The sequence below is a fragment of the Ctenocephalides felis genome, unplaced genomic scaffold, assembly GCF_003426905.1.
Source record: "Ctenocephalides felis isolate EL2017-DRISC unplaced genomic scaffold, ASM342690v1 CF-g0.4_SCAFFOLD_03573, whole genome shotgun sequence".
In the NCBI taxonomy this organism is placed as follows: domain Eukaryota; kingdom Metazoa; phylum Arthropoda; class Insecta; order Siphonaptera; family Pulicidae; genus Ctenocephalides; species Ctenocephalides felis.
In genome coordinates, this window is record NW_020539727.1 from 24,242,867 (window position 1) to 24,269,285 (window position 26,419).

Here is a 26,419-nt window from a genome sequence, read left to right on the forward strand (position 1 = left end):
GTCTATTTACACAAAGCGAATTTAAAATGATAAGAACAGATTCAGCAAATTTTCTAAGGACATAATTCTTCTCTATATGCAAAATAATAGGATTCTTTTATTAAAAGTATAATTTAAACAAATAATAGGTTCCCAAAACAGTCGAGTAAAATTTTAATTACAGATTTGTTAACATATTCTTTTCCAAATTTATTATGAACTTTTGCCGATTTAAACCCAAGTAAACGTCTTCATCAACATAAAAATAACACAATAAATCCCAAACAATTTAAGACAATGCTAACCGATCATATTAATAATTTAAACCATAATATAGATTTTTTCAACCCAAAAATTTTACATTTTGAAGAGAACGTAATTAAAAGAAGATTTGCTGAGGGGTTGTTTTTGCAATTGCATAACGACAGGGTTATAAACAAACGTTTTGACAATATGGCCCTGAACGAAACAAACACGTGGTTCCTAAATAGCGTGTCAAAATTTCTTAAAAAATGATAAGATCCCATCGCTTTTTAAATTTCCCGTGAAATTTGAACACATGCTAAAAACTGCTTCAAGAAAAAATGGGACATTTTTATCTTAAACTCCGAACAGTAAATACATAGTTTCGACAACTTGTTAAAAGATATTTATTTTATCAATGTGCACATACTCATACCATGGACTAATAATGTTTTAACATATTATATTAGGATACAAAATTGTAAGTGTTTTTATTATTATTATTATTATTGTTTTTCTATGAAATTTCTTACATATTATTTATTTAGTTTTAATTTTCATAGTTAAATTGATTGGCACTGAATGAAGGCTAAGATGCTAGCCGAAACGTATCGATTTTAAATAAATCTGAAAACTCTCATACTATTTTTATTGATGTAACGCCCGACTTTTTAACCCAAATTAAATATATCAACAACAAATTCAAGACTATCCAAATATATACATGGTCGCGCATTTCGCGGGTCTGGAGTGTCTGATTGTCAAAATTTTTTTTTATTGTGTTGGTATACATGCCCCTAAAGTATGATGAAATTTTCAGCTATATTCACTGTTTACTTTGTCTGTGGTAGTCGCTAAGGTTCGACGTGTTTTTCTGAGCTCGGCGACTTTTACAATGGAAGAATTGAAAAGTCAAAGAATTTGTATTAAATTTTGCGTAAAAAATGAAATAAAGTGTTGCAAAGTGCAAAAATTCACCAGATATGGCTCCGTGTGACTTTTTCCTATTCCCAAAGTTGAAGAGACCCATGAAAGGACGGCGGTTTTCCTCGATTGAAGAAATAAAGGCCGAATCGCTGAGAGTGCTCAAGGACATATCAAAAGTGAATATCAAGGGTGCTTTCGAAAATTGGAAAAACGCTGGCATAAGTGTATTATATCTGGGTGGACTACTTTGAAGGGGACCACATTAATGTAGACGAATAAATAAATATTTTTTTGAAAAAAACGAAAATTACGAAAACTTTTTGAACAGACCTCGTATATATATATATATATATATATATATATATATATATTTATTTATTTATATATATATATGTGTATATATCTATTTATAAAAATGCGTATTCAATTCAATAATATTTCCCAATCAAATTGATTAAAATAGAAATTTCCTGTAAACAGCTCCAGCCAGATATAATATATATATCGGAAGAAAACATATTTACTACAAAATCGTATGCATTTATTTATTTATTACCTTTTGTTGTTGATTTAATACTAAACTTTGTACTTTATATATAGAAAACGATATAAAACTAGTTGGTATTGGTATTTTGCCTTGAGGCAAGTTACATGAACTTCCCGATATGTGTAAATAAATCGACTTAATCAATAAGAAATAAATTAATTTATGAGTGATTAAAAGTATTCCGAGTGGATTTATTACACATGTTCGTAAATGAATGAGCACGTTTTAATCAAATTTTTATTCCTGATTTCATTTGTATGTATATATATATATATATATATATATATATATTTAAATTTATAAATAAGTAGAATAATTCGTGTTTTATTCGGTCTGATGAGCAACAAAACCAGCATAAGTGTTGCCCGAAACAATTAACCCACTTTTTATAAAGAGAAAAAAACTACTAATTATTTTTACACTATCAATGAAAGTTTTTCATTCATTTATTCATTCACCGATACCCAAAAATGTTTTTAATTATTCAATTTCTAGTAGATTAGCCCGGTGAAATGTATATTTTATATCTAGAACAATTTTTAACTTTTTGTCTAATATCAAAATATATAAAAATAAATATAAATATATAAATATAAATATGAATATATAAATATATAAATATAAATATATAAATATAAATATAAATATAAAAATCTTTACAGCAATTCGGTACACTTTTAATACTTCAGTATGTTCTATAAGACCATGATATCCATCGTGAAAAAATTTAAGGTAAAAAATCTGTTCACATACAAACACACAAACACATACTTTTTCCTAAAATGTTGGTCTCATTCGATTCAGAATGGCTTGAAACGTCGAGAAAACTAAATTAGGGAATCGGATTTTTTTATGAAAACAAACTTCTCCGTCGCAAAGTTTTGAATTTAATTAATATTCGTTAACAAACTCTTTTCCAACTTGTTGTAATAGATATTTACTTATGAATTTATGTGCCAATAAAAATAGCTCGAAGGCAAAAATTTTATGCAATTAATTTCACTAAATTGCCATTTAATTAGAGGTGACAACGCGTTTATTAGATAGAGTTATGAATAAATTTCAATTTCAAATACGTAATCGTCGAAAAGACATTTTAACGAGAAATACTTTCATTTAGAATTACACACATTACTGGTTATAAATAGTTATGTAACTAAAAATGGAAAAGTCACACTTTGAATAAATATACTAAAAACGATAAATATTTCACACAAAATATGAATATATATATATATATATATATATTATATATATAAATTTTAATTTTGTTCTAATAAAAGTTCATCACACAGTTTTTGTTATAATTCCTGCTATTTTATCGCAAAATAGAAAATGAAAATTTTTATATATCTTTACGTTTCTGAACATTTCGGCATACCTTAGAAAAAAATGGATGTGTGTGTGTGTCCACGTTTTCGGGCGCACGGATCAACCAATTTGAATGGTTCAAAAAACATTCGATTCCTATTGATAGGGAGATGTGCTGATTAGTTTTTGGCAAAGGCAGGTCCAGCCGTTACGGAGATACGGAGCAAAAAGTGCAGAAAATACAAACGAGTTTTTGAGAGAACGGAGTATCCGATTTGAATGATCTAAAAAACATTCAATTTGTAATGATTGGGAGAAGAGATGATTAGTTTTTGGCAGGGACAGGTCCCGCCATTTCGAAGATACAGAGCTAAATGTGCAAAAAATGGCAGTTTTTGAGAGAACTAAGCATCCCATTTGAATTATTCACAGAACTTTCTGCTTGTATTAATAAAACAATTGCTTTTGAGGATAAAAAATCCTAACATCTTTTTTTATTTTCCATAAAATATTTTTGTAATATTGGATTAAAAATTCAAAAAATTACCCAGGCTAAGCACAGTCTAAGCGCCACTCTGGTACAAATGTTTTCCCAAGTGCGTTTAGACTGTTTATGCACTGGAGCAATTTTCCAATTTTGTGAAAACTATTGAAAATTGTGAAAATGCCGCCAAGCTAAGCACAGTATTAGTGAGAATTTCGCACAGAATTGTTTGCAAATGCGTTTAGACTGTGACTATACGGGAGCACTTTTTCAATTTTGTGTAAATTAGGCAACTATTTTTTTTTTGAATTTGAATTCGAAATGAAATGACGATTGTTAATGTTCTGTAGATAAATTGATTTATTGATGATTTACATTTGATTTGCTCAGATATAACAAGATAGCAAAAATAATGAAAGTTACAGCATTTGTAATAATATATTTGAGAACGTTTAAAATTTCTCGAATATTTCATTACGGTACGGGAAGTTCGAGCAATTTGCCTTAAGGCACGATGCCATACACCACTAGTTCCTGCTATTTTCAATACATAGATTTGCTCTAACAAATACTAAAATTGATGTTTTATCTAATTTTGAGAATACATTTACTGTAATATTACATAAGTATATTACTTTCGCAAATGGTTCGATGCATAATTTGTTTTTTTTTATTAATAACAATTTACATCGTTCGATTGATCGATTTTTTAATTTGGCTAATTAGAAACTCGATTTTAATATGTGAAAATTCAAATGACGCATTCCAATGATCCAGAAACGTGTTTTTGTGAAATAAATCACTTTCACAGAATTTGACAGACGGATTGACAGATTTGTTTCGTTGTTACAACACCAGGTTGCAAAATTTATGGGATATAAAATTGATGCAAGTAAATAGTTTTATGGGTATACCGAGTTGATTTAGAGCCTTATGGTAAAAGACAATATTGTAGAGAATTTAATTTTGTACAAATTTCCTGAATGCACTAGTTAGTTGAAACAAATAGTTTAGAAGATGTGAATTATAAGGTTGTCAAATATCTCCCTTCCGCCTTTTTGTATTATAAACCAAGAGCAAAAAAGCGGAAGGGAGATATTTGACAACCTAATATTTTATCAAAAAATGTACAATGTGAGATCATCGTGTATGACCACTCTCTATAGTTTGTAGTGCGTAGAAAATATTATTTGCAATTGCCATTTATGAGTATACCGAGTTGTTGTAGAACATTTTGTTGTTAAACAATATTGTTTGTTATTTAATTAAGTAAAATTTTCAGAATACATCATTCATGCCAATCGAATGGTCTTAAAGTTATATACGATGTTACGTAAGAATGTACTTCTGGTAAATTTCTAATGCGTCGAAAATATTTCTCACTTTCGGTTGCCAGTTATGAGTAGACCGAGTTGTTGCACAGCTTTTTAGTACTAGACAATGTTGTTTATTAGGTAATTTTGTACAAATTTTCCAAATATACCAGTTACTTTAAACAAATAGTTTAGAAGATATAAACTATTTTATAAAAAAATTTACCTTCGCTAAAAGATCGTCGTCTAAAAAACACTCATCTATTTAGTGCGTAGAAAATATTTATCATTTTTTCTTTTAGTAGATTCTAACACCAAAAACATCCATTAAATTTTGTAGAAGATATCATTAAAAAACACGGAAATTTTGGCCTACTTCCCCATTTTGGCCTTCATTATCAATTTTGAAAAAGTCAACAATATACTAGAGGATAATCTTCTGTTCCAAAAAGTTCCAGAAACTTTTACTTTTCAACTTATAAATTTAACATAAAAAATTTATTACAATTTATTATATTATTTTGTACAAATTTTCAAAATATACTAGTAATAGTATAAACAAATAGTTTAGAAGATATAAATTATTTTCCAAAAAAGTGTACTTATATACAAGCAGTCAGAAAATATTATTCTAAACTAGTCTTGGACTTTTATTTTAATAGATCTTTTAGTAGATTTTAACACCAGAAACATCCATTAAATTGTAGAAGATCTCATTAAAAAAACATGAAAATTTTGGGCTAGTTCCCCATTTTGGCCTTCATTATCAATTTTGAAAAAGTCAACAATATATTAGAGGATAATCTTCCGTTCCAAAAAGTTCTAAAAACTTTCACTTTTCAACTTATAAAACATGAAAAATTTAATAAATTTATTATTATATTATTTTGAACAAATTTTCCAAATATACTAATTACATTAAACAAATAGTTTAAGAGATATAAATTATTTTCCAAAAAAGTGCACTTATATACAAGCAATCAGAAAATATTATTCTAAACTGGTCTTGGACTTTTATTTTTATCGATCTTTTAGTAGATTCTAACACCAGAAACATCCATTAAATTGTAGAAGATATATAATATATTCATTCTAATTAGCAGTACTACTTATTTAGTTGTTTATTTATATTTTTATTTATTTTTATTGTGTTTAGTTTATTAGTTATGTCTTTTTTATTTGTTGTTATAATTCACAATTTATACTCATTTACCTCATAGATCTTTTCAATTTTAAGTTTACTCAATATAATCACAAAGTTTAAATTTAATATATCAAAATTGAAAAGGCTTACTACTGGGTAACCTTTTAGATCTAAGGTTTAATATTTCATATATCATCAAAATTACTGAATGTCTTCCTTTTTGTAAAGACAGATTGTAATTCAATAAAAAAGAAATATTCTAACACCAGAAACATCCACTAAATTTTGTAGAAGATCTCATAAAAAAAACACGGAAATTTTGAGCTAGTTCCCCATTTTGGCCTTCGTTATCAATTTTGAGAGAATCAAAAATCTACTAAAAAATAATCTTCTGTCCCAAAATGTTCCAAAAACTTTCATCGATTTTTATAGAACATGAAAAATTTATTAATATACTAATCTCAGATTTTTATTTTTATCAAATTTTCCAATTCGGCCCTGTTTATTGGTTTTAGCGATAAGACAATAATTATAATTGAGAAGCAGAGAGTCACGTACACAATATAAATCTGGAGATAACCGAAAAATCTGAGAGCTGCTAAAAAAATACTATTTATATCAATTTACACCAAGTTATAGATGCCACATGATTCTCGTTCCTAATTTTCCCAAAAACTCCTTAGATATGATATAATCAACAATGACCAATCAACAAACCAAAAAAATCTCCCGATTTTTCTATATTTATTACTTAAGAATGAAATATCGAATTCAAAGTCGTTTTATTCAAAATTTTTATATCGGACTGTATAAAATATTTTTAATTAAACATGCAATAAAGACCGAATAAAATTGTATACAAATACACTTTCGAAGTGAACAAGTAACTGTCTTTATTATTATTTCTCGTGATCAACGAGCTCTGCAGGACGTACCGTTTGTACTACAGCTTTGAAATTTGAATATGATATAGTTTAATGTATGTACTAAAAATAAAAAATACTAAAACTTACAAGTTTTTAACAAAAATTGCATGTTATTTACAATTATCTTAACAACGTACATAAAAATACAACAATTCGTCATTATTGAAGTATATCGTTTTCAACGAGCTCTTCAGGACGTGCCGTTTGTACTACAGCTTTGAAATTTGAATATGATTTACTTCAATGTATGTAACTAAATATATAAAATACTAAAAATTACATGTTTTTAACAAACATTACTAGTTATTTACAATTTTCTTGACAACATACATAAAAATACAACAATTCGTCAATATTGTAGTATATCGTTTTCAACGAGCTCTTCAGGACGTGCCGTTTGTGCTACAGCTTTGAAATTTAAATATGATATACGTCAATGTATGTACTAAATATATAAAATACTAAAACTTAGAAGTTCTTAACAAAAATGTTATTTGCAATTTTCTTAACAACGTACATAAAAATATAACAATTAGTCATTATTGTAGTATATCGTTTTCAACGAGCTCTTCAGGACGTACCGTTTGTACTACAGCTTTGAAGTTTGAATATGACATAGTTCAATGTATGTACTAAAAATAAAAAATACTAAAAGTTACATGTTTCTTAGAACAATTACGAGTAATTCATGATTTTCTGAATAAGGTACATTCGAATACTGCAATTTTGCCATTATTGTAGTATATCGTTTTCAACGAGCTAATCAGGACGTACCGTTTATACTACAGCTTTGAAATTTGAATATGATAAACTTCAATACAAAAATTGAGTAATAAAGTCTTTAAACTTTTTGTCACAGGTTAATAATTTTACCTTTCAAAATATTTTTAATTAAACATGCAATAAGGACCGATAAAATTGTATATAAATACATATTCGAAGTGAACAAGTAACATTATAAAGTCGGGAGTATTACTATTCTATTATATATTACTATTTTATTATATACTATATATACTATTTTATTAAGATAAAAATTTGCTTATATAAAATATACATAAACAATAATAAACATAAACATAAACAAATTGTTAGAAATATTTTTTTTATCGTCGAGTACTTTATTTGGTATGAGAGAGCATATTTAAGATGCATTCTCAGTGTACAAGTTAAAACAGCAAATCGAGACTACGACAGTTCGATGGCAAATTTAAGATGCTATTAGAACCACTTTTTGAATCATTAAATTATCTTCAGGTGTTCTCAAGATATTGAATTTTTAAATATTTAAAAAGAAAGGATTTTCAAGGTCATACGCAGAATCCATAAAAATTTATAAAATTTGCAAAGGGTAAAAATGCAATTTTATTAAAAAATATTGCAGATATTTTGGTGATTCAAAAAGTTGTTCTAAAAGCATTTTTAATTTGCCATCGAACTGTGTTAATCACGATTTGTTGTTTTAACTCGTTCACTAAAAATGCAATATTAATTTGCATACTCATATAGAAAACATCAAATAACACAATCGGTAATAAAAATCTAGCTTCAAAAATATACTAATTAACTATAGAAATGTTATCAACTTGCATTTTTAACAATTTTATGAGATTCTTGAAAATTATATATGTAGAAAGTATATTCTTGATGAATAAGTAAAAATTGGAAATCGGGAGTATTGCTATTCGATGGCAAATTAAAAATGCTTTTAGAACAACTTTTTGAATCACCAAAATATCTGCAATAGCTTTTATAAAATTGCAATTTTACACTTTGCAAATTTTATAAATTTTTATGCATTCTGGGTATGACCTTGAAAATCCCTTCTTTTTAAATATTTAAAAATTCAATAACTTGAGAAGTCCTGAAGATAATTTTATGATTCAAAAAGTGGTTCTAATAGCATTTTAAATTTGCCATCGAACTGTCATAGTCTCGATTTGCTGTTTTAACTTGTTCACTGAAAATGCACCTTAAATATGCACTCTCATACCAAATAAAGTACTCGACGATAAAAATATTTCTAACAATTTGTTTATGTTTATGCTTATTATTGTTTATGTATATTTTATATAACTAAATTTTCATTTTCTCCCCCAGGTGTTCCTATGTCTGACAATTTCCCAAATATCAGCCATCTACGTACCATTTGGAACCAAAACCAATTTCGCTCCAAATAGTTTATCTTCCAACGATGACTATTTGTCACAAGGAAAAAATCATCACACGAATTTATACTACAAAAAGATTTACGTGAATCCTTATTATTTGATTCCGTACACAAATTTTAATCCTTTGGACCAAAATTTTAGAAAAAATGAGGAAAATTTCGAGAGGAGAGCTGATGAAGTTGACCAGGGAAAAAGATGGACATTGATAGGTGAGATGATGATAATATATTATTTGTTTATGTTAATTTTAAATGTTATATAGATTTTAAATGTTATTATAGAAGTCGTATCAAAATGTACCACTTTTTCTATACTACTCATAATTGCAATTTAAACTAGTAAAAATTGAAAAACCCCAAAAAAGTTCCGAATTTTCTATTTATTGCTAAAGAATGAAATATCATCGAATTCAAAGTCGTTTTATTCAAAACTTTTATATCGGAGTTTATAAAAGTGTTCCATAGGAAATATTGTAAATTTTATCTAGTTTTGCCCTATCTAACTGAAAAGGAGTGGTTATCAATAAAATCCTAATCTACTACAAAGAAGAATTTGTAACATCAGAGCATCCTTGCCGCACTCCTCCCTCCATGAAATAAATTTATATATTTGGTAATCTCCAAAATATCCTTCCAAACTTTATTTATGCAACCAATATTATTTCAACGCACACTGAATTAGTTATCCTAGATTGAACAGATTTAGCATCCTTGCCGCACTCCTCTTGCCCCACAAAACTAGCAAATTACATTTGCATTGGCAATAGATTTTGGCTTCAATTTATCCGAAAACTCCTTAGACTTAACATAATTATCAATGATTATAATTATCCAAAACTTCATAATTTGCTGCTTCTAAATATATAAATAGTAAATATCCTGAAATCCTTGAATATAAATTTGTTGGTCAAAAAGACATCTTTGTCACTTTCTGATATCTTAAATTAGATCAGGAAGAAAATCTTGTAACATAAGAGCATCCTTCATAAAAACTAGAGGTGTATGCCATCGTGCCTTAACGTAAATTGCTGGAACTTCCCGTACCGTAATAAAATATTCGAAAAATTTTAAACGTTTTCAAATATATTATTACAAATACTGTAACTTTCATTATTTTTGCTATCTTGTTATATCTGAGTAAATCATAAATCAATTTATCCCTCGAACATTAACAATCGTCATTTCATTTCGAATTCAATTTCAAAAAAAATAGTTGCCTAATTTACACAAAATTGAAAAAGTGCTCCCGCATAGTCACAGTCTAAACGCATTTGCAAATAATTCTGTGCGACATTTTCACTTATACTGTGCTTAGCTTGACGGCATTTTCACATTTTTCAATAGTTTTCTCGCAAAATTGAAAAAGTGCTCCAGTGCAAAACAGTCTAAACCCACCTGGGTAAACATTTGTACCAGAGAGGCGCTTAGACTGTGCTTAGCCTGGGTAATTTTTTGAATTTTTAATCCAAAATTATAAAAATATTTTATGGAAAATAAGAAAAGATGTAATATTTTTTTATCCTCAAAAGCAATTGTTTTGTCAATACAAGCAAAAAGTTTTTTAGATCATTCAAGACGGACGCTTAGTTCACTCAAAAACTGCCATTTATTGCACATTTACCTCTGTATCTTCGAAATGGCGGGACCTGCCTTTGCCAAAATCTAAGCACCTCTTCTCTAAATCATTACAAACTGAATGTTTTTTAGATCATTCAAATCGGATGCTACGTTCTCTCAAAAACTCGATTTGTATTTTCTTCACTCTTTGCTCCGTATCTCCGTAACTGCTGGACCTGCCTTTGCCAAAAACTAATCAGCACATCTCCCTATCAATAGGAATCGAATGTTTTTTGAACCATTCAAATCGGTTGATCCGTGCGCCCGAAAACGTGGACGAAAAAATGCGGACATGCAAAACACACACTTCCTTACAGCTTCATATAGATTCAGAAAGATTGTCGCCTTCAAAACATCCTTGAATCAATTCCAAAATATCATTATCTACCACAGTTGTCGTAGATTTAACATTTATTTAATTTTAATATATTTACTCGTCCTTCCAGCTCTCTCACTAACATCTTAATCTCTTTGAATGTATTCAAAAGATTCGAAAATGTTGACACAGACCATATCATCATCTGTCACCATGTTTATAAGGGAATACGGATTTGTTTTCGCACTCATTTGACTTTCGGAGTGCATATCGTAATATAAATACAAAATCAAAACAATAATATAAATAAATAAATAAGAAAATTGTTACAATTGTGCAAATATTTTGCACAATCGTGCAAGTTAAGGAAGTCGATAAAATAGAAGTGAGTTGATAAATAAAATCGTTGATAAATAAAATCGGTTCAAGGTGTGTATTGGCTTATACACCTGGTAAAAATTTGTGCAAAAATAGTAGATGTTTGATAAAATATACAAAACTTAGCGCGAAACTATTACTTGGATCTGGTCAAAACAAACACCAGAAATAAAAACTTTTGATTTTCAAACAAAAAAAAACAGTTTAATTGTCCAAAAACCAATCACCTAAAAGAAGAAACGTTTAGTTGTCCAAGAAATGATAAAAGTGTTATCAAATTGAAAAACGTTAGTTATCAAAGCTGCCAACTTATTCCTGATTCATTATTTAACGTAGCGAAGCACCAAATTTTTTCTTAATTTGATATTTCTTATTAAGATCCACTATAAATATCCTATTTAAATATTTAACATACCATATTATCCATAAATTTCCATCATCCCAATTCCAAGATTGTTAACTCACACGACTTCTTATTTTGGAGTTTGCTAAAACTATTTTCCCTAATTAATATTTCCGTTAATTAATTCCTAATCATCACTAATTCTTCAGATTAATTTAGGATTTCCATAACTAAATCATCAAATATTCCTTTAACTTTGCTAATTCCATGAGAAACTAGTATTTTTTCATTGATCAGATTATCAAACCACAAGATTCTTCTTAATTTTTTATTTTTTCAATTAATTAGAAAGCAATTCACCAAGATTTCATTTCATTTGGCATTTAAATTTCATTTTACCAAATCACCAAATTTTCATTTATTTAACTTCCCGTATGTTTACTAGTTATAGTAATGAGCCGAAAATCGTGAATAAAAATTTTTGCATTTCTCGACGTTTTGAAGGTTTCTGAACATTTTACTGGCATACCTCAGAAACCAAATGGATGTGTGTGTGTGTGTTTTGTATGTCCGCATTTTTTCGTCCACGTTTTCGATCCCTATTGATAGGGAGATGTACTGATTAGTTTTTGACGAAGGCAAGTCGCGCCATTTCGAAGATACAAAGCTAAATGTGCAAAAATGGCAGTTTTTGAGTGAACTAAGCGTCCGATTTGAATGATCTAAAAAACTTTCTGCTTGTATTGACAAAACAATTGCTTTTGAGGATAAAAAATTATTACATCTTTTTCTATTTTCCATAAAATATTTTTGTTGGATTAAAAATTCAAAAAATGACCCAGCCTAAGCACGGTCTAAGCGCCACTCTGGTACAAATGTTTACCCAAGTGCGTTTAGACTGTTTATGTGACTGAAGCACTTTTCCAATTTTGTGAAAAACTATTGAAAAACGTGAAAATGCCGCCAAGCTATGCACAGTATAAGTGAAAATGTCGCACAGAATTATTTGCAAATGCGTTTAGACTGTGACTATACGGGAGTACTTTTTCAATTTTGTGCAAAATAGGCAACTATTTTTTTTTAAATTGAATTCGAAATGAGTTCTATTCTGTAGATGAATTGATTTATGATTTACATTTGATTTGCTCAGATATAACAAGATAGCAAAAATAATGAAAGTTACACTATTTGTAATAATATATTTGAAAACGTTTAAAATTTCTCGAATATTTCATTACGGTACGGGAAGATCCAGCAATTTGCCTTAAGGCACGATGCCATACACCACTAGTTTCATTGTTTCTGTCACCAACTGACGTTTTTACATTGATTAGATTATCGATTCACCAGATTAAGCCTTGATCTTGATATGAATAAACATCAAATGACAATTGTCCTTTGATTTGGCACTTGCCATCAACAAAATCGATAGATTTAATTTGGATTTGATATTTACCATCATCAAATCTTCTAGATTTGGTATTTTTATCATAATATATTATTCATTGACACCAAATGACAATTGACATTTGATTTGGCACTTGCCATCAACTAAATCGACTAGATTTCATCATCAAATCGGCTATATTTGCTATTTTTCATCATTAATATATTATTTCTGGACAGCAATTGACGATTGGCTTTTGATTTGATCAATTGCATCACCACATTTGCCCCAGATTTGGCATTTTTAATCGTTTAATCACATAATTTCCATCTTAATTTTATATTTTTCATCCTTAGTATAATATTCATCAGTATCAAATAACAATTGTCTTGATTTGATACTTGCCAGAACTAAATCTAGTATTGCCCAAGATTTGGCAAATACCATCAAAAATTACCAGAATTTTCTTTGATGCACTCTCTGTAAGATCTTAGAGGTCCACCAAATGACAGTTGTCTTTTGATTTGATTCTTCTAAAAAAGAAAATCACCAGAATTGTTCTACATTTGACATTTGCCATCATCAAATTTCTTCCTGGATTTGACATCTACCATTAAGATCCTACTTTAAGTTGGAATTCCACCTTTACATCCTACTTGTTTTTCACCAATCAACGTCTATAATCGAAAAGTGTCATTTAGGATTCTCAATCATTGAAAATCTACCAAATATACCGTTGGCAGTTGTCCTAAAACTAACATTCTCCACTAGATTTCTTCTTTGTTTCACCATTTACCACAAAGATCCTTTCTTAAGTTGACATTCCATCCTCATCATCCTACTTATTTTTAGTCGTCTATGTAAATTCAATATTTAGAGATCGAAATAATTTACAATTTAACAAATCTACATAACCATAGTTGGTTTAGATTGGACATTCATCATCAAATTCTTTCCTTATTCGGATAATTACCAACTAAATCCTTCCTGAATTTGATATTTGCTCTTCCTAGTTCTTTACAAATCGACGTCTATCATCGAGATATACAATCCAGAAATCTCGACAACTAAAAATCTGTCGATCTCACATCACCATAATTATCCTAAAATTGACATTTTCCACCAGATTTCTTCCTGGTTTTAACATTTACCACCTGAATCCTTTCTAGTTTTGGCATTTACCACCTGGATCCTCTCTTGGTCTTCGCCAATCGACGTCTACCATCGAGATCTACCATTTAGAGATCTCATAACCCAAAATCTGTCAATCTCACATCACCATAATTATCCTAAAATTGACATTTTCCACCAGATTTCTTCCTGGTTTTAACATTTACCATCTGAATCCTTTCTAGTTTTGGCATTTACCACCTGGATCCTCTCTTGGTCTTCGCCAAACAAGGTCTATAATCAATATCTACCATTTATAGATCTCATAGCTCAAAATCTGTCAATCTCACATCACCATAATTATCCTAAAATTGACATTTTCCACCAGATTTCTTCCTGGTTTTAACATTTACCACCTGAATCCTTTCTAGTTTTGATATTTACCACCTGGATTCTCCTTTGGTCTTCGCCAATCAACGTCTACCATCGAGATCTACCATTTAGATATCTCATAACTCAAAATCTGTCAATCTTACAACATCACAATTATCCTAAAATTGACATTTTCCACCAGATTTCTTCCTGGTTTTAACATTGACCACCTGAATCCTTTCTAGTTTTGACATTTACCACCTGGATCCTCTCTTGGTCTTTGCCAATCGGTGTCTATCATCGAGATCTACCATTTATAAATCTCGACAACCCAAAATCTGTCAATCTCACATCACCATAATTATCCTAAAATTGACATTTTCCACCAGATTTCTTCCGGATTTTCACATTGACCATCTAAATCCTTTCTAGTTTTGGCATTTACCACCTGGATCCTTCTCTTGGTCTTCGCCAATCGACGTCTACCATCGAGATCTACCATTCAGAGATCTCGATAACCAAAAATTTATCAAATCCAAATTTGGAAAATCGGAAAACTGTTCACGATGGAGATGCGCCGTCCATTCCAAACAAAACAGGTCATCAAACATGACATGAATTGCAATGTTCCCGGAAAATTTAAGCACCAGAAATCATTCGGTAAGTGGAATAGAAATATAGAATATTATATTATATACTTATATATATACAGACTAACAAACGTTTCGGAACTATGCTTGTGTCATCATCAGTAACTCAGAGAGAAGGGTGAGCTGATCCTTGTGAATTTGTTTATTGTATCTCTTGTAACTTTTGAACCGTTTGACTAAATTGAATCAAATATTTTGCGAATTTGTACAAAATCAGAATAGAAATATAGATTATACTTATATATACAGACTAACAGACGTTTCGGAGTTATGGTTTGTGCCATCATAAGTAACGAGATATGAATGACCTAAACCTTGTGCAATTTATTTATTGTATCTCTTGTAATTTTTGAACCGTTTGACTAAATTGAATCAAATATTTTGCGAATTTGTACAAAATTAGAATAGAAATATAGAATATTATACTTATATAAAAAAAACTGACAGACGTTTCAGAACTATGCTTGTGTCATCATCAGTAACCAAAGATGGATGACCTGAGCCGTGTGTATTTATTTATTGTATCTCTTGTAACTTTTAAACCGTTCGTTTAAAATAAATAAAATATTCTACAAATTTATTCAAAATTTAATTGTTTATAATGTTGTCTAATATTGCCATGACCTACAGCAACTCGGTATACTTCAAAATGACAATTGGAAACACACAATGTAATAGATCTAATTCATATAGGCGAACTAAATGTTTATGCATTCATTTATTAGATCTCTTGTAACTTTTAAACGGTTTGTCCAAAATAAATAAAATATTTTGCAAATTTTAACGAAATAATATTGTCTATAATGTTGTCTAATATCGCAATGACCTGCAGCAACTCGGTATACTTTAAAATGACAATTGAAAACACAATGTAATAGATCTAATTCGTATGGGTGAACCAAATGTTTATGCATTATGTCTTGTAACTTTTAAACGGTTTGACCAAAATAAATAAAATATTTTGCAAATTTGAACATAATAATATTCTCTATAATGTTGTCTAATATTGCAATGACCTACAACAACTCGGTATACTTTAAAATGACAATTGAAAACACACAATGTAATAGATCTAATTCATATGGGTGAACCAAATGTTTATGCATTATGTCTTGTAACTTTTAAACGGTTTGTTCAAAATGAATAAAATATTCTACAAATTCATACAAAATTAAATTGTTCAAAATCTTGTCTAATATTGCAATGACCTACAGCAACTCGGTATACTTTAAAATGACAATTGAAAACACACAATGTAATAGATTTAATTCATACGGGTGAACCAAATGTTTATGCATTTTGTCTTGTAACTTTTAAACGGTTTGTCCAAAATGAATAAAATATTTTGCAAATTTATACAAAATTAAATTGTTTATAATGTTGTCTAATATTGAAATGACTTGCAGCAACTCGGTATACTTCAAAATGACAATTGAAAACACACAATGTAATACGGGTGAACCAAATGTTTATGCATTATGTCTTGTAACTTTTAAACGGTTTGTCCAAAATGAATAAAATATTTTGCAAATTTTAACGTAATAATATTGTCTATAATGTTGTCTTATATTATAATGACCTACAACAACTCAGTATACTTTAAAATAACGTATTTAGTCTGATCAAGTGTAGTAACTCCTTACTTACGTAATCCGCCATTTTCAGTATATCTATGCGCTCAGATCTATTTTTAAACGAAATTTTTAAGTATACCAAGTTGCTGTAGAGCATTATAATATTAGACAATATTGTTCATAATTAAATTTTGTATGAATTTGTAGAATATTGCATGTATTTCACACAAACCGTTTAAAAGTTACAACAGATACAATAAATAAATGCATAAATTTTTCTACACATTTTGCATCGAAGTTTTCAGCATTTTATACCAAAATTATTTACCCATATATAAGTACATTTTCACAAATATACAGTTATCAATCCCTAGTCCTTTTTCCAGGTATAAACAACCTTTAAAATCCTTCTTTTTAGGTACAAAATCATTCCCAAAAATCTTTTATCAAAGTGTCTACGTGCAAACGATCACATCACATTCGTATTATTATCAGTTCAAAATTATTTATTTTAGACTAAACTTTATTTATTTAACCAAATAATTTATTTAGTTCGTAAATATTAATTTGTACGATAAGAGATGTTAAAAATATTTGCATTAAATTTAAATTTAATGTACAATTTAATATTAACAAAGTACAATGATAGGAAAAAAATATTCATGGAGTTCAAAGTGCTGGTTGATGAAGTGTTGAATAAGAGATTTTATTTTAATTGGTGAAAAGTGTAAAATTTGAGTGATTTTGGATATATAATAATATATAATTTATACAAAAAGTGTGCAAAATGATTCCGAAACTGATTTATAAATTTATAAAAGGTATGAAAGTATTTTTTAAAAAAAAATTATTAGGAATTTTGTATATTTTTATACAAATTTATTGAACTTAAAAATACTAGCCACTTAAAATTTCATAAGTTATTGTAAAACTTAACTAAATTCTTTCTTTACAAAATCAAAAAAAATGATACAATTATCATAAATTATAATATTTTTATTTGCAAAGTTTCTATTGACAAATAAGTTAAAATTTAATATATATTGATTTTTGGAAAAAATTGAATTAAACGTTTGTAATATATTTAATGTTATTAGTAATTTTTCATAAGTTTGTATATTTTATGTATAAAATTTCAACAGAGTTAAAAAAAACTTATAAATTATAATATTTTTATTTGCAAAGTTTCTGTAATTGACAAATAAGTTAAAATTTAATATATATTGGCTTTTGAAAAAAAATTGAAATAAATATTTGTAATATATATTAAATTTTATTAGTAACTTTTTAGAAGTTTGCATATTTTATTTATAAGTTTAAATAAAATTTCAACAGAATTAAAACAAACTTGGACAATTCAAATAATTTATAAATAAGTTTTTGAACGAACTTAGTATAAAAATTAAAATACCAAAATTAGAGATTTTTTGAAAAATCTTGAAAATTGGTAAAGTTATTTATATATTTGTGATTTTTTTAAGTTTATATAACATTCACAAAAAAGTTAAAATAGAAAAACATATTTTTTAATTCCAGTACTTTCTAATTAAAAAAATTGGTAAAATTATTATAAATTATAATATTTTTATTTGCAAAGTTTTTGTAATTGACTAATAAGTTAAAATTTAATATATATTGATTTTTGGAAAAAAATGAAATAAATATTTGTAATATATTTAATTTTATTAGTAATTTTTTAGAAGTTTGTATATTTTATTTATAAGTTTAAATAAAATTACAACAGAGTTAAAAAAAACTCGAAAAATTTAAATAATTTATAAATAAGTTTTCGAACAAACTCAATACATAAAATCAAAATATCAAAATTAGAGATTTTTCGAAAAAACTTGAATATGGTAAAATTATTTATATATTTGTGACTTTTTTTAAGTTTATAACATTCACAAAAAAGTTAAAATAGAAAAACATATTTTCTAATTCCAGTACTTTCTAAATCAAAAAAATTGGTAAAATTATTATAAATTATAATATTTTCATTTGCAAAATTTCTGTATTTTACAAATAAGTTAAAGTTTAATATTTATTTCAATTTTTTCCAAAAATCAATATATTTGTAATATATTTAATTATAAAAGTAATTTTCTATAAGTTTGAATAAAATTTCAACAGAGTTAAAAAAAACTTGAAAAATTCAAATAATTTATAAATAATTTTTGAACAAAGTTTATATATAAAATTAAAATACCAAAATTAGAGATATTTAAAAAAAAAACTTGAATATTAGTAAAATAATTTATATATTTGTGATTTTTTTTTAAGTTTATATAAAATTCACAAAAAAGTTAAAATAGAAAAACATATTTTCTAATTCCAGTACTTTCTAATTAAAAAAAATTGGTAAAATTATTATAAATTATAATATTTTCATTTGCAAAACTTCTGTAATTTACAAATAAGATAAAATTTCATATTTTTTCCAAAAATCAATATATATTTGTAATATATTTAAATTTATTAGTAATTTTTTATCAGTTTAAATAAAATTTCAACGGGGTTAAAAAAATTGAAAAAAATTCTGCTTGAAAAAACTGAATATATAAAATTAAAATACCAAAATTAGAGATTTTTTGAAAAAAAAACTTGAATATTGAGAGAATTATTTATATATTTGCGATTTTTTTTAAGTTTATTATTATTATTCTCAAAAATGTTAAAATAGAAGAACATATTTTCTAATTCCAGTACTTTCTAATTCAAAAAAATTGGTAAGATTATTATTAATTATAATATTTTTATTTGTAAAGTTTCGGTAAATTACAAATAAGTTAAAATTTAATATTTTTTCCAAAAATCAATATATATTTGTAATATATATTAAATTTTAAAAGTAATTTTTTTGTAAGTTTAAATTAAATTTCAACAGGGTTAAAAAAAAATTGACAAAAATTCAAATACTTTATAAATAAGTTTTTGAACAAACTTAATATATAAAATCAAAATACCAAAATTAGAAATTTTTTGAAAAAAAAAACTTGAATATTGAGAGAATTATTTATATATTTGCGATTTTTTTAAAGTTTATAACATTCACAAAAAAAGTTAAAATAGAATTCATAAAAAAACATTTTTCTAATTCCAGTACGAATATTAATTTATATTAATTTCTATTTCAGAAACCAGAAAGGATGAAGCTTATCTGATAAGGACGAAATATCCTAACAAAATACCTGTAAGTATTTTTTAAATTATCAAAAAACCAACCATTTTTTTAAAATAATTTTTAAAAAACTGGGAGTCAAAATGAAAAACTTATTCAAATCTATTAAAACATAACTTAATTTTCGTTCTAATTACTAAATCTGTGAAAACTCTAAAACGTCCAATTATATTTATCTAATTAGTACAAATTAAATTTTAATACAAATGTAATTAGTATGTTATTATGTAATTTCCAAATTTTGATAATTTGGAAATGACATTCGATAATTTTTATCAAACGAGATAAAAATGCAATTGCACATTTTTTTGCACGAACCGGATTTTAGCTAAAGGTTAAGAATGTTCACCTCTAATCTTTTTGGATGTTATACAAAGTTGCAAATGAATTAAATAAATTTAATGGATTGATAAAAATTGCAATTTGAATGATAATACTTTAAAAAATATAGGCGATTTAATGTTTAAAATAATATAAAAATAAATTTGAGCAAAATACAGCGCATTATTATGGTTTTGCATTATCAACGAGCTCTTCAGGACGCACCGTTTGTACTACAGCCTTAAATTTTGGATGACATTTTTTAATATATACATTAAATATTAAAAATACTAAAGTTTATAAGTTTCCAGGAAAAATTACGAGTTTTTCAAGATTTTCTATATATTGTCCATAATTAAACGATTGTGTCATTATTATTATTTGCCGTTATCGATGAGCTCTTCAGGACGTACCGTTTGTACTACATCCTTAAATTTTGGATATGACATTCTTTAATATATATACTAAATATTAAAAATACTAAATACTTAAAGTTTATAAGTTGTTAAGAAAAATTACGAGTTTTTCACGATTTTCTATATAATGTTCATAAGTGATACCAAAATAAAACGATTTTGTCATGATTATTATTAATCATTATCAATGAGCTCTTCAGGACGTACCGTTTGTATTACAGCTTTCAAATTTGGATATGACATTCTTTAATATGTATACTAAATATAAAAAATACTAAAATTTATAAGTTGTTAAGAAAAATTACGAGTTTTTCAAGATTTTCAATATATGTCCATAATTAAACGATTGTGTCATTATTATTATTTGTCATTATCAATGAGCTCTTCAGGACGTACCGTTTGTACTACAGCCTTAAATTTTGGATATGACATTCTTTAATATATATACTAAATATTAAAAATACTAAAGTTTATAAGTTGTTAAGAAAAATTACGAGTTTTTCACGATTTTCTATATAATGTTCATAAGTGATACCAAAATAAAACGATTTTGTCATGATTATTATTAATCATTATCAATGAGCTCTTCAGGACGTACCGTTTGTATTACAGCTTTCAAATTTGGATATAACATTCTTTAATATGTATACTAAATATTAAAAATACTAAAGTTTATAAGTTTCTAAGAAAAACTATGAGTTATTTAACAACAAAATAAAGCGATTTGATCTTCTATTTTATTAATTAATGGAAAATTTCTCGTCTTATCCTGATGTAACAATGTAAATGCGATAATTTCTCCTCTCTTCAACAATAATAATAATTGCGAAAATATTCCACGATATCTTTCTAAATTTATATTTAGCACAAAAATGACAATTCGTCCAGTCAGTAGTCTGCTCCGAGATAAAGACATCCTTGATAATAAATTGTCAACAAAACATTTAATGAGAAAACGATAAAAAAATATGGAATAATGAATGAAATATTTATTTATACGATTCGTTACGTTTGTTTATAACAAATAAATTATTGTAATAAATTAATTTATCTTATATATAAAAATGGAGCTCTCGATCAAATGTCCCGGTAAAACTCGTAAACGGCTAAACCGATTTGGCCAGTCTTAGTCTTGAAAAATTCGTGCTAAATCAGTAGGTTGTCGGAAAGGTGAGATATTATTTCAAAATCGCGTAGAAACTTTACATTTTTAATTTGAACGTTTTTGTAGAAGCGTAATTTAAATAAAACAATGTACGGTGGCTAATACGTCAAATGTAAAACGTTTTTGACAGATGATATTCAATTACGTTTAATAGAACGTTTTACGTGAATTTTATTTAATTATGATTAAATTGTAGTAAGTAGTTTTGTTCGTAGTTATATTTATACACAAAAACGTTAGTAAACGTTTTGACGTAAACAAATTGACGGCTTAAAATATATTTTAAAAATATAAAGCGTTGTAATACAGTTATGAAATTATAGTATGTTATTTCTTAATATGTGTACTGAAATATAAAAATATAAAATCAAATATGTTTCTAAAAGAAGAAACTAAAAAATTGCAATGCACACGTGCATACTCTATTTTCATTAGTTGCGAATCGATGGTTGGATATGATATGAGAAGTACTTTTAAAAAATGTTTTAAAAATATACAATATTATACCAGAGCTATAAAATTTTAGTATGTTATTACCTAATATATGTATTCAATTATAAAAATATAAAATCACATATGTTTCTAACAAAAAAAGCTAAAAAAACGGTGCTCCGAAAGATCTCATTGGTATATATAAAACATTTTCTAGGTTATATTATTTTTTATTTATGTTATTTAAATTCAGAACCTAAATTTGGTATCGATCAAATGGACATTTTGTCCAATAACATTTTCCCAGTTATAATTTCCCAGAATTTATCGAAAAATAGATAGTAATATATGAAGATCCGGGGCTAAAAAGGTCCAACAATATTTGAAAGTAGAGGGAAAAGTAAGTATAACTAGCTATAACCTTGATTCTTATGACTTTGCTATCGGGAGATAAACGGTAATCTTTGAAAATCCATAATAAAAGTATTTTCTTCATTAGTTAAAAATGTAATTTTTTTGAAAAATACTTTTAAAATTAAAATAAGACATTAATCCTGTTTGCCGCCTGGCCATTCAAAGTTACTCCGTCTATATGGTAAAAAGGTTTAAATCATAAACCATATTTTAATGGTTTTACTATATGAATGCTATAGCATCCACGTCAAATTATTGACTAAGGAAAATGATGCAGTTTCAATTGAAAAAATAATCTTGCACGTTAACACGTTCGCGCCCAATAAAATTTTGAGTAATCGGATAATTGTATTTTGCTCGTTATATACTAGATGAATGCTATAGCATCCACGTCAAATTAGAGACTATGAAAAAGATGGAGTTTCAAGTGAAAAATGATTTTGCATTTTAATACGTTTGCGCCCAATAAAAGTTTGAGTAGTCGTATTATCGTATTTTGATCGTTATATACTAGATGAATGCTATAGCGTCCACGACAAATATTGCGCTTCTATTTCACGCAACTATGGAAAAAGGAAAAAGTTGGCGCCCTTGAAAAGTTACCGTAGTCACATTATCATATTTAAACCGTGAATGATATAGCATCCACGTCAAGTATTGCGCTTATGACAAATTTTTGAAAGACATTAAAAAAGCACATTTATACAATGATGAAGTAGCTGGCAGTTTTACTGAACGTAGTCAGATAATTGTTCGTTTGAAATGTGTTATTTGTTGTGATATAATTGGTTTGATTTTTATAATATTAATATTTGCTCAAAGTCAAATTGGACCTTTGTGCCTCGCTCTGCTCTACATATATATAGGGTCCGCCAAATAACTTTTTTTTTTGAAAATTCTATAAAAAAAAACTACTGATTTTTTTTAATTTGAAATAATAGTTTTGGTTTGTAAGGGAAATGCAAATGGCAGCCTAACTTTTGAATGGTTGCCAAAAATTCAAAATGGATGCCAAAAAATCAAAATGGATGCTAAAGATTCAAAATGGCTGCAAAAGTTAGATGGCGGACCCTTTACTTTTTACTAAATTTACTTTAATTGATCGAATGTTACTTCAAACTTTTCAAAAAGCAGTTCAAAGAAGAAATACTTGATTCATTTTCTATCTCTCTTCGCAGACATTTGAAAATTTTGTATAAGCTCAGTTTGTATTATTTACAATTAAACACAAAATTCAGAATCCAAAAAGAATCTGAAAAACTTGAAACGTAATCAATAAGTCGAAAGACCAAAAAAGACTTGGATTGGATTAAACCACGTTTTCTATAGAAAGTCTATAATACTTTTAGACAAAATATATACAAACTAATGGGGTTTATTGTTTTTATAATACCTCATTGTATATGGCATTCAAACAACACAACCTTATGAACTTAAAGTATTAATATTCTTGAACATCTAGAAATTGTTTAGAATATACCTTACTTAGAAAAACAATGTTTGCCGGGTCAGCTAGTTGATATATAAAATTGTAACAATTGGTAACGTTGCTAAAATCTGAATTCTCGATTATTTGCTACCATCTAATTTACTATTTTCAGATAATCGTCGAAAGATACACAAAAGAGCAGAACCTGCCTTTGATCGATCGTAGTAAATTTTTGGTTCTACAGGACGTCACCGTTTCACAGCTGGCAACACTTTTGAGGGACCGTATGCGAGTTGGCCCTAACCAGGCATTTTATTTACTGATCAACGAAAGGACAATGGTAAGAAAAAAAACTAAATTTTCTATCTTACACCGGGACTATCATTTATCCTTTCCCCAGGCTGGTTTGTCTAAAAGTCTAGGAGAAATCTACAAGGAGCACAAGGACGAAGATGGATTCTTATACGTAACTTATGCCTCTCAAGAGGCATACGGTGGAGATATCAAAAAGTTTCAGGAAACCTCCTGTGGAGACACCAGGAACGTCCAGGAACCTCCAAATAATTTTTACAAACACTTGGTGTTCCGGGGGAGCGGGACTGGTGGAAAATTTGCCGAAACTAGATTTTGTAAGTAATAATAAATGATGTATTTGTAAGTGATCGCGTCTGTCTTGTTTTTGTTATTGTATCTTAGTGGCGTTTATTATTTATATTTTTTCTTCGTTGAAAGATAATTATTGATTGATTAAGCAGAATGCAATAATACCCCACATCAGCCTTGTCACAATTATTATTAATAATAAATAGTAACAGAACAAACAAATATAAATCAACGGATTCTTAACAATAACAAATACAATTTACAAAGTTAAATAATCATGAAGCATTTTTTGGAAAATATTGTAAACATTCGTATTTTTTATTCGCAGTGGATACATTACGTCCTGTAGAGCTCATTAGATACACATGTTGTAAATTTATCTAAAAATTTTTGGTAACAAAACAAACTTAAAATTTTGTGTTTTTCATCTCTTAATTTTTTTTGGTCATCTTAGTTTTTGAAAAAATACTAAATAAACGCACTCTTTATGATTTATTTACATTCTATCAAATGCAATTCGTAGTTTTGCTAGGGTTTTTGAAGTATACTGAGATGCTATAGGGTCTTACTATGTTAGACAATATTATTTAGAATTTAATTTTATACAAATTTTTTTTAATACATCATTTATTTTTAACAAATATTTTAAAAGTTATTCAATATGTAATAAATAAATGCGCTTCGGATGGATAAAATTAGGCGAATTTAGACTATTCCGGATTCTTTTATCAGAAAAATTTGTAAAGTATCTAATTTGGTATAAATTCACTATTAATATATTTGTATGTATTTATTTTATTATAACTAAAAATAAATGTAACCAATGAAATATTACAATGGCTAATAACTAGATACTGAAATTTTAACTTTAAACATTTTTCTTATTTAATTTTGTTCGCAAAGTTTTTAAATGTTATAAACATATGATATATAATAATATACATGTGTAATAAATTTTACTATTATTATTATAGCTATAAAAAAATGTAACCGATAAAATCTAACAATGGCTAATAATTAGATACTAAACTTTAAATTTCACTTTTTTTACATTGAGTTATAAAACGTTATATAATTTAAACGGAGTATCGGATTTGAATGATCTAAAAAACATTCAATTTGTAATGATTGGGAGAAAAGGTGATTAGTTTTTGGCACAGGCAGGTCCCGCCATTTCGAAGATACAGAGCTAATTGTGCAAAAAATGGCAATTTTTGAGTGAACTAAATGTCGGATTTGAATGATCTAAAAAAACTTTCTTCTTGTATTGGCAAAACAACTGCTTTTGAAGATAAAAAATTCTAACATCTTTTTTTATTTTCCATAAAATATTTTTGTAAATTTTGATTAAAAATTCAAAAAATTGCCCATGCTAGACACAGTCTAGTATTCTGGTACAAATGTTTACCCAAGTGCGTTTAGACTGTTTATGTACTGGTGCACTTTTCCAATTTTGTGAAAACTTTTGAAAAATGTGAAAATGCCGCCTAGCTAAGCACAGTATAAGTGAAAAAGTCGCACAGAATTATTTGCAAATGCGTTTAGACTGTGACTATACGGGAGCACTTTTTCACTTTTGTGCAATTTTGGGAAACTATTTTTTTGAAATTGAATTCGAAATAAAATGACGATTGATAATGTTCTGGAGATGAATTGATTTATGATTTACA

General features: G+C 27.2%; 2 protein-coding genes across 2 annotated transcripts in view; one reads left to right on the forward strand and one right to left on the reverse strand.

Moving 5' to 3' along the window:
• The window catches only part of LOC113389807 (2-hydroxyacylsphingosine 1-beta-galactosyltransferase-like), an 84,624-nt gene that overhangs the window by 47,906 nt on the left and 10,299 nt on the right, over positions 1-26,419 (reverse strand).
• On the forward strand, positions 15,018-24,783 carry LOC113389808 (microtubule-associated proteins 1A/1B light chain 3A-like). Its single transcript, XM_026626815.1, has 4 exons — positions 15,018-15,227; positions 19,926-19,981; positions 24,319-24,486; positions 24,547-24,783. The coding sequence occupies exons 1-4, from the start codon at positions 15,134-15,136 to the stop codon at positions 24,781-24,783; spliced, it is 555 nt and encodes a 184-aa protein (XP_026482600.1). The 5' UTR covers positions 15,018-15,133.